This window comes from Lissotriton vulgaris, chromosome 5 (assembly GCF_964263255.1).
Source record: "Lissotriton vulgaris chromosome 5, aLisVul1.2, whole genome shotgun sequence".
Classification (NCBI taxonomy): domain Eukaryota; kingdom Metazoa; phylum Chordata; class Amphibia; order Caudata; family Salamandridae; genus Lissotriton; species Lissotriton vulgaris.
The window spans coordinates 862,081,349-862,096,463 of record NC_141693.1 but is presented as its reverse complement, the minus strand read 5'-3'; the positions used below and the strand labels follow the sequence as shown (position 1 = coordinate 862,096,463).

The 15,115-nt window shown below is 39.5% G+C and overlaps 1 protein-coding gene across 2 annotated transcripts in view; it reads right to left on the bottom strand.

Annotated features, from left to right (window-relative positions):
• Positions 1-599: 599 nt before the first annotated feature.
• The window catches only part of PLAC9 (placenta associated 9), a 170,965-nt gene continuing 156,449 nt past the window's right edge, over positions 600-15,115 (bottom strand). Inside the window, exons 3-4 of one of the 2 annotated variants that reach the window (XM_086922429.1) lie at positions 7,618-7,741; positions 600-1,221 (exon numbers count right to left, since the gene is read on the bottom strand). In XM_086922429.1, coding sequence (XP_086778555.1) covers positions 1,211-1,221; positions 7,618-7,741 — 135 coding nt within the window. In that variant the 3' untranslated portion in view covers positions 600-1,210. Of the gene's footprint in view, positions 1,222-2,513; positions 2,740-7,617; positions 7,742-15,115 lie in introns of those variants that run through there. The other variant, XM_086922428.1, reaches the window with a different exon arrangement.

Below are 15,115 nucleotides of genomic sequence, written 5' to 3'. Positions count from 1 at the left end.
ATTATTTATTTGTTTGCTCAGCACTGAAAGTTTACATTTCTGTCATCAGTCTTGAGTTCGTTTGCACGCTATCCCATGATTTCATATCCTGGACTTGTATATCTTTTTTGTTTTGGTCTTGTCATATGATCTCCATCGCAATTAACTTCTGGTGGTAGCGGAGGCATTCTGAAGACATCCTACAAGCTCTTGCAGGGCACCAGATTGAATGAACGAATGTTGGTGAGGCACAGGGCTCCTAAGTTTTCTCATTATGCAATTCATTCCTGTTTATGAATTGTATACACATTTATAGAGTAGATTTTGATTGCTCCGTCCCATATTGCACACCGTATTGCATGGCTCCTGCCTGTATTGCACACCACTGAGTCAGACATGTGGTGTTGCTTCTGATATTACTCTGTAAAGCAGTTCAGATGCCCCCCTCTTACGCGTCACCCAGGTAGTGCAGAGAGCATCTCAAGACAAATCTGTTCGGTCTGCAAGCAGTGTTTGAAGGTTGTCTTACCATAATGGGTCCCTCATTTGAAGTGTAGGCAGGGTGATAGTGTCACTGAGTGCACACAGTAAGATTTGAATAATATTCTCAAAACCATAGATAAATGAGTGGGAACATTTATGATATACTGAACACAATGAATAACACCCCCAACAACATTCACAATAAACCCTTTACTGACTATTTTCTATAGAAAGTAAGCTGTAACAGTTTGTAAATCTGAACTTTGGAGTGAGTGAGTGTCAACCATTAGGGCAAATGTTGGGGTCGCTCCACCAACGTAGACAGTTCTTCTTGTTGATGGTTGAGAAACAAATCGGCCAATCTCAAAACAAAGCCTCTCGTTCTGATAATTCTGTCCTGATTTACGTGGATTGCTGCAAGCAGGAGCGCCATGAAGACACACGTCTGGAATGGAAAATACTGGCCATCAGCTGGGTACAAGAAGAGCTATCCATATGAAAGCGATACTGCAAAAGTACTGGAGACCAAACTGGCGCTTCTCTGATTTAGGAAATCTATTAATGTCAAAATGCCAACATCAGCTGTATGTTTTTCTTTTATCTCGTTAAAAGCCGGCAGATTCCGAAAAGTTTTTAATACTAAAGATAATCATTTGTATGAAAAATAAAAGGTGCAGGACTATAATGGTCCAAAATGACGAATCTGCATTGCGCGGTCTCTTCTGGCTAACCACAGTCACCATTTGGTTCATCTGGAATCTGTGAAAGAAACACAAGCTTTTTAAAATTCTACATACAATAATGACTAAATATTGCTATTTCTAGGTTTTATAAAAACCATACTTGGCCCACGTGGGCATTGGATCATTGCACAAAAGTTTCTTTTAAATAAGTTAGAACAGCTATTTACTTGCACTTTCCAAATTTTAGACCTGGCAATTTTTTTGTTTTAATCAAATCATGCACAGAGCGAAAATCCAATCTCGGGCAGAGTCTTGAATACTTTTCACTGTTCTAACAGGGATGGTTTGCAAATGGTTTTGAAAACATTTATTTTTTTTAGAAACCCTCTTAATTTGAATAGATCCAAATTTAGTATTGTGCTGGTAGTGAACGCCGGAGATCTGGATATAGTCAGAAAATGATAGATGCAAGTATTAGTCCGTTTAAACAGATTTTATTGGGGCTCATACATTAACAATCAGCTGTCATATTATGTGGCAGTTTGAAAGATATATCAGGATCATACTTGGGAGTCTCCAGACAGTAAACAATGTACCCGCCCTTCCATCTCTTCCCATAGGCCGCCCCAGTATTATTTCCATTGTCTGTGAAGCAGTTCAAGACAGTAATATGTTGTATACCCATGTCAACATGGAGGTATTGTTAACATGTATTTCTCATAATGGAGGTTGCAGGATATTTGGTCATTTAATTGCATCTAGGGAGCTTTATTAACCCAGCTAAGGGGGGCACAGCAGTGAGCAAACCCTGGGTGCAACCCATAATGATTTTTGAGGAGGGTCTCCTAAGCAGTCCTCCAGAGCCTACCATGCCGTGTCCAGGGACCCTAAACCCCATCCAGCCTCTCGCAACTGTACTTCACCCTCTGATTTTGCCCATCTCTGAAGTTCTTTGCACCAGGTGTTGATCCAGAGACCTCCAGACGCTTTCCAGTTGCTAATCATTTATTTCTTCGCTAACAGGAAAGCAAGATCTTGTTTGTCGTTTTAGTTTTGGATGTTTGTGGGAACCAATGCAAAAGGCATTGCTTAGTGAACCTCCTTTGATGTGACATCCGCAACTAACGTTGTTACCTCCTCCCAATAAGTTACCCTGTAGATTCCTTTATCTTACAAACGTTCTTGGAAGTCAAGTTTTAGTACTGGGGAAACAGTAGATGTTCCCCAGCTCTGATGGACAGAATATCTGGATTTTATTAAGGACACACATATTAATAATATTGCAATCTCCTTTATTGCCACAACTCTCAACAGCCCCTTTAAAAAACTTAGAAAACTAAAAAAAGAGTTCTAATACTATAAAAGGCTAAAACCTCCAGCCATCTTCCTTCTTTTTAGCTTACTGCAACATATCATAAAACATATATAATATATACATTCTCAGATGTCATGAGCATATATCAAAGTCTGTAAATAACCAAGTCAATATTTCAGATCCTAGAGAAAAATTCAATAGTCCGAATATTCCAAATAAAACCAACATCATCCATTGATGCTGATTTCTCCATCTTTTCTCTTTATTGCTGTCCACGAGCTACAAGATAAATACAACAAAATTAGCCTATGTCTTGAATAAAATCCAAATATTTTGTCCATCAAAGCTGGGTAAAATCTACATTTTATGGACAGACCGGAGCCTAATAATTTTGCAAGTTTAAAGGTTCTTTAGGCACCCGCAGTATAAAAGCTTTTGAAGCAGACTGACCTCCATGCTAGTTAACACCCACACCTGAACTTTTCATCACCCCATTCACCCACCTAGTTAGAGATGATACAGCTTTATGTGGTTGCCTAAATAAAAAAAATCATCTGATTCACAGCTACAGAGCTTAACTGTACTCTCATACACTGACACCACATACCACACACTGATTCTCATGTTCATCAAACAATCGATAAAATATCGACACTGAATTTGTTTTTGCCCTTTTATTGAAATTAAAGCACAATCCATCTGATGAAAAATGCTGTTTGAAACATCAAGGGCCTGAACATCATATACCCGCCTAAATGAATGTAGACATTATAATATTGTTAACATCTGTGATATCCCTTCCAAACTCAGAACATCATTAGCACCTAATCCCTCTAGATAATTCAGTACTTTAGTAACATCCAAAACTAAACTCTACCCAGAAAGTGGCAGTTTTGAAATCCTTATACTTCTTATTAATCTCGTTACAAAAACATCCTGCTCCACTGTCATGCCATTAATCAAAATATGGCCTGTGGCAATTGCCGATTTATGTACATTAATTGTCCTGTAAGATAATTCCTCATCAAACATTACAGCTAAATGATTCACCACTTCTACAAAATCCACAAAAATGGGATCAAAATCCCTCCCAACACACCAGAAAAACCGTTTCTGCCATGCCAAACTATGCATTTTTCTAGTACCTGGTGCCCTGGGCTCCTTAATGAGATCAGTAGCTTCTCGTGAAAGTCCTGTTACCACCCAGACACGCCTACATTCTCTATGATACCAGCCTCAGCTGCCCTTTCATTACTATATAGTGCATCTCTCCTGTTGGACCTGGTAAATTTTCTTGCAATATTGGCAACAGAATTGGAAAATCCACCGACATCTCTAGAAGTATGGGATACCAAAACTGAGATTTCCAAAGAGGTGTTAACACCACCATTTCCCTCCACTTGCCTACCATTAAAGTTACTCGAGTAATCATTGAAAAGAGTATGGACTAGTCTCCTCCAATTTGGTCAAAATGCATCTATTCCTGCTGACTAAGAGTCTGGATGCCAGCTGAAAAATCTCCCTAGCAAGACATTCAAACTGTTTGCAAACAGATCCACTTGACATGGACCCCAAACTCCATTAATTTCAGGAAAACGGATCTCTTGAGAGCTCAATTGCCTGAATCCCTTTAATTCCTAGAAAACCAATCTGCCTCCACATTGCTCAATTCCGGGATGTGCTATGCTTGCACTAAAATATTCAGTCTCAAACTATACTCCCAGAATATCTTCACCAGATCCTTAGACCTCGGACCCCCTAATTTGTTCACATATTTCACTGCCCAGACATTGTCCATCCTTAAAAGGATTGAACACCTAGTCATGTCTTTTGTGAAACTCCTTATCGCAAAGTATCCTACCAATAGTTCCATTTATGTGTAACCTGCTCTACCCTTCTGACCATATCCTCCTGTGATACTGCACCACAATGAGCTCCCCAACCTGTTAATCTTGCATCTGATTCTAATATTATTTCTGGATTCTCTCCAAAAATTGCTTTTTCTTTCCATGCCTCCATATTCCTTAACCACCAACCAAGTTCCTCCTTAGCTTCCTCTGTAAGCACAATCCTGTCTGAGTACTTTAATCCATCTCTTAAATGCTTTGCTTTCAATCTCTGAAGCGCTTCATAATTCAAAGGACATGGGAAAATAGCATGAATTGTTGAAGACAACAGACCTACCACCCTAGCTAACATTTTTAAAGAAACTCATTCTAAACTCAACACCATCAATATTTCCTTTCTTACCCTCTTCAACTTTTCCCTTGGAACTTTCACTTCTCCTTCTACTGTATTTACCATAAACTCTAAAAACGGAGTTTCCTGACTTGGAACAAGACGCAACTTCTGTCTTTTCACAACAAACCCCAGATCCTCCAAAAGGATACTGCCATATTTTTGTATTCCACCATCTTTGTTCCCTCTTGATCCATAAACAGTATGTCATCCATATAAATTATTAGATGTACACAACGTTCCCTCAGAAACACTGCTACCATCCTTAATACCTTTGTGAAACACCACGCTGGAGATGGCAGAACAAACGTTAGACAAACAAAGTTCCTTATTCTTCTGCGCCACCTCAACTGTAGAAATCTCTGATGGGGTTCTCTTATTGGAATTGTCAAATAGGCTTCTTTCAAATCCAACCTGGTCAACGAATCTCAATAAGTGCCTACAGTGTGTCTCTCAATAAGTGCATGCCTTCCAGCTAGAAGGTTTCTCAGACTTATCATTGGTCTCATACCCTTGTCCTTTCTCTCTACCAGAAATATATTGCTTACAAATCCTTTTAACTCTTCTCTTACTTCCACAATTGCTCCCTTCACCACCAGTGCCTGAACCTCCTTGCTCACCTGTTCTGATTGTTCTGTTCTGAACCTTATCATTCCTGGGAGATGGAACTGTGCTAGTTCTCTTTAGTACCCAAGGATCCCCTGTTACCCAAATCTAGTTGCTGGAAAATTGAGCAAGTCTGCAGCCCAATTTTAATGGGGTAACAATAGGGTCTTTTCTCATCTGATATTCGGGAATTATGGTATCTGATTTCCTCTCCCTCTTGGTCTCTGTTTCTCGGGGGTTGAAATCCCCCTGCTTGGTATGAGGCCTGATATTGATGGGGCTTAAAACCTTGTGAAAACAAAGTTCTTATGATGCCCTGACCATGGCCTGGAAACTGACCCCTTGTTTCCCTGCCCTAACCAAAAACACATCTGTTAAAGACTTTCTTGATCTCATGTTGAGATTTTTGCAGAGATCTAAATACCCCTACACATTTCGACATTTCCTTTATAAATTAATCTCCAAATAAGAATCCATTTGCAGCTTGCCCTGCTTCATTATTTGCTACTTACACCAATTGTTGGTCTATCTTTAGTAAAATAATTTGACTGCACGCCACAGGGATAGCAGAATTTTTATTTCCTAACAGACCAAGAGCTCTCTGGACCAATTCTCTCAATTACTCAACATTCAAAGTTTGCTTACTAACATGAGCATCTCAGCCATATCAAACAGTTTTGTTAATGGCCCTTTGTGATCCAATAACCTATCCTGACACATCCTCAGACCTTTATTCAGATATTTCCTGGGACCATGTCCCCCGTTTCCAATAAATGCTAATATTGAGTATCAAGATTCAGCATCATCTTCACCTTATTTGCAAGGTTAGGACTCTGAGATTCTGATCTTAGCCATAACCTGACATCTTTAGGAATTTGCATCTTTAAACGTGTTTGCACATAGTAAGCTCCATGTGCTGCTCAGGACCACTCAGTTGAAAGTGGATGTTTCAATACCATAGGGTCAAACAAAGTCTCCTAACTTATCCATTAAAGACTCAGCTACTCCGCACCTTATGCTCTCTAAAGGCTCTGATCACTGTATAATTCCTCTGTTCTCATCTTCTGAATCAAATTCAGACTAACAGCAGCTCTGTTCTAATTCTGCGCTACCATTAGACACATTACAGAGAACAACTATGAGTTTCTGGACATTTTTAGACTTCCTCTTCATTTTTTTGGGAACTCTTTTGTTGGCCCCTATGTGTGTCTTCGACACAACCATATTTTGTGCACTCACAGAACCCAACATCTGCCTCCGCAGACTTCATTCTCTTTGCTTTTGTCAGGTTTACTCCACTATGTTTTCTTCACCTACTTACTTTACCAGCACTTTGATCTTGTGACCAAAATCTCGCCCCCTCATCAAAACTGCCTCCTTCCCCATGTTCATAGGCTACAAAGCCTTTAAAACAATCCTCTTGTCTCAGAAATAGACTCCGGTATTAACAGAAATATACTTCTCTTTCATCAGCACTTTCTGTAGGGTAAAAACTCCACAAATATACTCAAAGTGGAATCTGGGTCATGGTGTTTGAAGAGTAATTCGCATGAGACTGAATTTGCTGCCTTTGAGGCATAATGGGAGCATTGGAAAAAGTAAAAGAGGGAAGATCATATATATGATCTGTGTAAAGAAGATGTTCAAGATTTGGATCATGTTTTATTTATATACGCATCGCTACATGTTGTACGGGGGATTTACCTGAATCCACTTTTAAAGGATATGGAATGTTCACTATGGAGAAGCAACACTCATTTTGAATTTCCTCATAAAATGAAATGGTATGTTATAGAATTTTTTTTATTCTTTTGAAGCTTTTTATCTGTATATTGAGACTTGTGTATTTGTATAATTGTGTATCATGTAAGTTTAATGATGTGTACTTGTGAACCTCGTTGTAGGCTCTTATCTTGTATTATAAAATCAATTGGATATTAGGGAGGAAGTTAATGTGTGACTGTTGGGTCTCAGTAGCTCAGTTAGACTTTTCACATTACATCTAATTGTAGGACAGGACTGATTCACTACAAACTCGCAGGCACGCATAAAGCAAGGGAGCTCTGTCTTTGACATGGAAGTGCTTCCTGCTCTACTAAGCAATATTCCGCCACCATCGGAGCTTTAGCCAAAGTCTTCTGCACAAGCCTGGAACAGAAGATGCTGGACTGTTTGACAATACACTGAGCTGGATGAGGCAATGGTCCTTGTTCATTCATCAAATATGTTGCGTTTTGTCTCAATGTCCATGGACACTGTATTAATAGAAAAAGTAAAAGAAAGCTTCCCAGATAAATCCAAAATCATACTCACCTTCCTCAAAGATGTCGATGACTGGGTTGCTGGTTCCAACAGGGGGTTGCCATGCAGGGTTTGCCATGGTATCCATGAGCGTCTTAACCTCAGAGTACAGATGTTCAATCGTTTTCTCCACCTTCTGACAGAAAGAAGGTAAGAGTGATTCAAACTGGGAAGAGGAGGAAGCAGCATTATACACTTAACATGTAAAGAATTATTGCTAAAGGCTGGAACTGCACATTAGCTAGTACGGTGTGTCCCTTTGTAGCCTTTAAAGGTATGCTCTTTTCATGTTCTTCAGGGTGGTTAATCTGTACGTGATTATCTTGTAGTGTTGTGCACAGTCAAGTCAGTTTTATTGATTTAATCCCATTCCAGAGACAATAATATATGAATGACATACATCAAATAAAACAACTTATTGCTCAAATGTGAGGAAGTGCAATAACGGCCTAGCTTAACATATCTTTATTTCATTTAGAAATTTAAATATACTCCAGCATGTGTCGTCTTCCCTGATGCCCATTTCTGCTAGTCTGGCTGGGGTCCAGAAGGCCCTGTGCAGGAGCCAGAATTTGGTCTGCGCCAGCTGCGGTGTTATCTTGCTTTTTGTGGCTGACCCCCATAGTGTCCTCTTCTTGTCCTCACTGAGTCGTCTGTTGTACAGTGTTTCCAAGAATTCCATTGTTTTGGTGTTTAAGTTAGACGTTTTGGGGCAGAGAAGTTTGTATATGTGCGATGTTTGGTGTCCTATCCTATTGAGGTTGCTCATGTACTGTATGATGGTGGGTGTTGCTTGCGTTAGGTTCTCCTTCGTTATGGCTGTCTTGATTTTAAGGAACGTGTATAGTTCTATGTCTGGGAGGTCGTGTGTCTGCTTGAGGGTGAGGAATGTGAGTGGGGTGTCGTTCTTTTCTAGTTGTGCGGGGTGTGTAATTCCTTTTCTGCTCCAGGCAGAGTCACTCAACGTTCGCCCTCTGTATTGTATCCTGGTATTAAGCCAGATTGACTCCCACTTGGTGCCTTTGATGCTCTGTCCCATCTTACAGCCTGGGTTTATAGGACTAGCAACAGCATTCATGGCACCAGACCTAGACAGCAGGGAAGATGGAGACCTGGTAGACCTCCTACTCACCGCGGCGGTCAAAGCCATCCTAGCAAACTGGAAGAATACAGCCAAGGCCACATTCAGAAGCAATTTTTGGGTGGTTCTAACTTACTAGCTTCACCCTGCAACCTCAACCCTTACCTCTCACTTTTTTTCTTGTCAACTGGTGTACTCTTCTTTGGTCTATTCCCTTTCAAATCAGATGTGATAACTATCTATGAGCACTTATTAAATTTTAATTCAATTGTAATAAAGTCTGTGCATATAATTGATGCCACTGATAAATATAACCATACAAAATAAGTAAAATAAATTTTATTTGTATTCTGTTTTTCAGAATTTTGTACCAAGCCCTCACATTTTAAATGTATTGTATTAGTTATCTGTCTGTCTGTTGTCTTCGGCCCTGAGGAAGGTGACATTCACCGAAACGTACGTCGGCCTACCATCTATAATCCAAGATACGATCTGGTCAATTCCACCATAACTAGCAAGAACCATACCATCTAGGTTCTCAAGCGTATCACACTAAGTACACCTCTGAGCCAACATCAGTGTTAATCCAATGTCTTGTACCACTATGTCTATGTGTCTAGGTTGTTAGATTTGTATTTTTTACCTTTTAGAATTAGTATGAATGATGTATGAGTCTGTGTTGTATGAATACCAAGATAAACTGCTATTAGAGGGCACCTTATGAACGATAGGTTAACCATTACTAAAATTTGTATGTAAAATGTGTTTCATATAATGATAACGTACTGTACTTTTTGCACAAATGTCTTCTTGTCAAATGTTGAAAAATGTTGAAAATGAAAAAATAGCCAAATAAATACCTAATGTTTGAATAATACCTTACAGTTTCTCGCTGGCATCTTTCTAAAAATTGTTTTGATATATTCACTGTTAAAAGAAATATAGGCCCGCACAGAGGTATTGTCTACTTTCTTGCTTGATTTATCTCCCCCCTCTGGGCCTTAAAGTATCTGGGAGAACTCTCTTCTTATTTTCTCAACAGTCTTTACTGTAGAGTTCTTTGTTTCCTTCTTGATTAGTTCTGTAGCAGCTCATAGTACACATCTTTTTGTTTTAGTTAGACCTTATCTACCACTGACACTATTCCACACAATCCCTCCCCTACTCTATTAACGTTGAGTCCGATTTTCTAATTAGATTAGTGGCACCACACTCTCCTCTCTCTCATCAAAGTTATGGACAACCTAAAAACATTCGGTTTTTCTGATGAAGATTTCCTCACTATGATGGATCAAATCACAGGCGGCAATAAAAGTAATACCACCAGTATTCCCAGCACTAACACTGACTGGTTAAAACTAGTCAACTTAAAAAAGAAAGCCAAAAGAATGGAGTCACATGCCTTCTTTATGGGGGAATATTTGAAAGCGGGAGCTATCCCCATAGGACTCAGTCAGAAATATACCAGCCCTATTTGTGGAAGTTCGCAGCTTTCTAGAACGCTGGTCGCTCATAGCGAATCGCTGTTCACGCGATTGGATGCTTCTCATTATAAATACAGTTAAAGATATGCTAGTGGCTCTACAAAAAGAAATCCACGAATTAGAAGAGAAGTTAAAAGCAAATCCATCGTTAGAAGAAGCCAAGAAAACCTTACAAGAAATAAATGAAGAAATAGAGGAATTCGATACATACCTCATGAAAAAGAAAATGGATAAACTGAGAAAAGATGTCCGCTGGTTTGCACAGGAAAAGATTTATCCTTACCTTAAACAAGACTTCTACAATCAACAACAAGAAGACGTAGCTGAAGGAACTAGGTCATATGATCAAACCTATTACAATCCAAGATTTAATAAAAGAGTCAGATTCCAAACCTTCTCTAACACTAATTCCTCTGACTCAGAACAAGAAGGAATAATGACAGAAGAAGACTATGACTATGGCTACCCTAATCACAACCAAAGAGGACATTTCTCGGGGAGACCAAACCGAGGACCACAACAGCCTTTTTTAGTGAGGGGCAGAGGACGAGGAAGACCTCGTTATCCAACAACAAACCAGAATCAATATCAACAACCGAATCAATACCAGCAACCGAACCCTCCACATCTTCAGCCATATGTCCAAACGAGACGTCAACAATATTGGAAACAATAAAAAATCATAACAACATATCTATACCAATATTCAACCTGTCTTCACACAAACTATCGTCAGAAGAAGTAAATATCTTAAGTAAAGGATTATCATATGTTCCAAGTACTGGAGCAAACAGATTCCAAAGACATTTTTCCCTTCTTCAGGAAAATCAGGTTAAAGAAATACTTTGAAAATCAAGATACAAGAGAAGAAGAGGAAAATCTATCAGGCTGCCGTCCTCCATATACTTTCACCCCCACTTTGGACATGCTAGGACCGGAAGTGGCGATATTTGAGAAAAGTGTCCTGAATGAACTGGAGAGAATCTTGAGATTTATCCCACTGCCTCACACAAATTTAGAAAAAGAGGAAAGATCAGCACTGCAAACGCTACAAAACAATAAAGAAATTATAATAAAACCATGCGACAAAGCAGGAGGGATTGTGATCATGGACACATGCCACTATGCAGACAAAATAAATCAAATGCTAGGAGTAGAAGAACATTACAGAAAAGCAAGCAAACGATCGCTCAAAAATCTAGCAGAAGAAATAAATAAATTAGTATCAAAAGCTTTTGTAGAAGGGTTCATATGCCAAAAAGAAATGGACTACCTTATTAACACCCACCCAGTAGTCCCTGCTATTTATGGTGTCCCAAAAACACACAAAAACACCTTGGACCCTCCGTTGAGACCCATAGTAGCATCCATAAATTCCAGTACGGAACCCCTCTCAAAGTACTTAGATACCTTCCTATGCCCGCTGACTGCTACTTATGCCTCATACATCAAGGATACTGGGCATATGATTAAAGTTCTTGAGAACTCCCCTTTCAACAATGCCACCCAACTGCTAGTGACTTGTGATATAGAATCCCTATACACGAATATACCTCAAGACAAAGCAGTGGAATCTGTCGCAGCCCTTCTAGCATGAACACCAGGAACAAGACCCGACACTTTCATTCTGGACTGCTTAAAAATGGTGCTACAAAACAACTTTTTTGAATTTGGAGATGATGTATACCATCAAGTGAAAGGAGTCAGTATGGGGGCCTCTTGTGCCCCCAGCATTGCTAACATCTACATGGGGGAGTTCGAACGAAAGAACAACTATAATGAAATTGCGCCGTTTTTTGAGAACATCAGTAGGTGGCACAGATTTATAGATGATGTGTTTTTTATTTGGTCAGGAACAGAAGACCTCCTAAAAGAATTTATGGAATGGCTCAACTTAGCCGACAAAAATCTGAAATTCACCCATAATTTCTCAGCAAACCAAGTGGAATTCCTGGACATATGGGTACGTCATACAGATGGCATACTAACAGTCGATCTGTACCGTAAGCCCACAGCCAAAAATACTATTCTGGAACACAGCAGCTACCATCCTAACTGCCAAAAAGACTCTATCCCGTTTGGGGAGTTCTTACGAATAAAAAGAAACTGCACATCTATAAGAGACTTCATGATACATGCCAACCAACTAACAGAACGACTACTAGCAAGAGGATACCCCAAACGTCTCGTACGCAACTCTATGAAAAGGGCGAAATACTATAACAGAGATGCCCTTTTAAACCACGCTCCAAAACCCCAGGATCAGAAACTTGTCTGCGTCCTAAATCACTCCACCGTCAACAATAAAATAAGGAAAGTGATTTACAATAATTGGAAAATATTAAACACTAATGAACAAGAAAGCAGACTAGACAAACCAATGCTTGCTTTCAGAAGAAACCAAAATCTCCGTGACAAGCTGGTACATAGCAGATGGAAGAGCAAAGAAAGAGACAGACAGAAAACCTTGGATGGTAATCCCTTACCAAAAGGCAATCACAGATGTGGAAACTGCCACGCGTGTGACCAGGTCATACCAGGTGAAAAATGGACTTATAGACACAAACTTGGAAACCTTAGAGAAATGACTAATTGCAGAACAAAGAATATTATATACTTGATCTTATGCCCATGTAACATAGGATATGTAGGGGAAACATCGAGAGAATTCCGTACGAGACTGTCGGAACACAAATCTGCAATCAGAACTCAAAAAACCAGTGCACCTATGGTTTCCCATTTCATACAATATAATCATTATGAGAAAGATATACGCTGGCAAATTTTGGAACATGTCCACACACCTCCTGGCAAAGATCCATCAATCTTCCGAAAAAAACGCGAAACTTTTTGGATACATTATCTGGACACTGTCCGCTTTGGACACAATGAAGAAATCTCATGGATAGTAACACTCCAATAAGATCCCAACAACTATGTACCTGGTCACTGTGAATCTAGTCATGATATAGTGCTAGCTTTATTCCTGTATCATTATTGTTTGTGAACTTCCATAAATAGGACGCATTCTGCCCCATTATAACTGAACTCTAACAAAAGGGCTTTAGCTATTATAGTCTCTATCTATTAGTGATTCTGAACACATTCACTCACTCCAATATGGCCACCATAGAGATCATAGCCTCTACACTAGTCCATCCTTCATGTTTCCTTTTAACACAAAACTTTAGCCCTACACCTCTGTCAATGACTCCCCCTCGAATCTCGATTGCTGTATTTAAACGCCCAAAATATTCACTACCTCCTTAGGCAGGGACTTCTGTCCAGAACCCCCGGATGCGGCAACATCACTCCAATAATAAGGTAAGAGACGCCGTTTAACGTGCCCTGCTTGCACGCCGAGCTGTAATTGCCTAAGGCCAGCCACTCGCAGTGTTTCCACCCGTTCGCTTGGGACGCTCTGCATAAATACCCAGCCATACACATCGTGTCTGGAGTTTCTTTAACCATAATTGCAAACCTATCTGCTGTATTCAGATTCCAAAATTCCCACTGAGCACTGTCACTTATTTCGAGCAGCCCCGATATTTATAACTGCCCACTCTATGTCTAGAACCCCCTGCATATAACAACAGCATTTTTTATAATCTGAGAGGAGACGCCCTCCAACGCGCTCTGCTTGCACGCGTAGCGGCAACCGAGTAATGTGAGTCACCTGCCTAATGCGTCTCTTTACGAATTTCTGCGATAGCACCCAGACTTATTCAACCAGTCTGGTGTCAATTAATTGTCACTGTAAACTAACTTGTGACACTCCGCATACAAATTTTAAAACCCGTTGTCAGCGTTTCTAATAAACTAAAGCCCCTTTCTGAGCAGTTCCGATTTTGTAACCACCTCTCACCTCTACTGTTTTAGAGGCTGCAGACATACGTATTAAATTCAAACCTATCGTTGAACCACACTCCCGGAGGTACCGTCTTTGTGACTGGTATGCTAAAAAATCAGGTAAGACGATCCGCTTAAAACTATCTAGTTAATTTCTCATTACCAAACCAACAAGCAAGTGTCTTAATATGCTTATAATGCCGACTGTAGTCGAGCCACCATGATTATTTGTATTTCAAAGATTAGCTTCCGTTTCTAATTGAAATGTCAATACATCTTATTACAGAACCTGTTAAAATTATAACAGCCACTTATATTAACAAACTTCATATGTTTCATATATATATGTGCATAATTTGGGCTATCTCTCCGTATAGATTCAGGTGCTTATATCGCACTATGCACCCTTTATAAAATCATCGTGCAACACGAATGCCTCAGGTACTTATCCCAATATTGCAAAATGATTGATTTTTAGAACTGATTATTGTGACATCTCCATTGCTTATCTTCGTTTAATTTCTGTACCCATGCAGCCATAACCGCCATACAGAAGTCCCTTAAGTGGCCCATAAACTAAAGATAACTAATATGAGCGTACTTTGGACACTGAGGTAAATTAATATCCGCTACTCCAGCATTCAAAACCCAATCTCTAAATTACCGCCTCAAACACTTATTTGCCTCTTTTGTAAAATTTCTTTTCAGCTAACGCCTTATAGAAACCAACAAGTTTGTCTTCAATGACACGCCTAGATCTTATACTCCATAGGTAATGCTCTCTCTTTGTGCAGATACTGGCACACTATACCAACTTATAAGCACTGCATGTTTCAGGCAATTTTTGGGTGGTTCTAACTTACTAGCTTCACCCTGCAACCTCAACCCTTACCTCTCACTTTTTTTCTTGTCAACTGGTGTACTCTTCTTTGGTCTATTCCCTTTCAAATCAGATGTGATAACTATCTATGAGCACTTATTAAATTTTAATTCAATTGTAATAAAGTCTGTGCATATAATTGATGCCACTGATAAATATAACCATACAAAATAAGTAAAAGAAATTTTATTTGTATTCTGTTTTTCAGAATTTTGT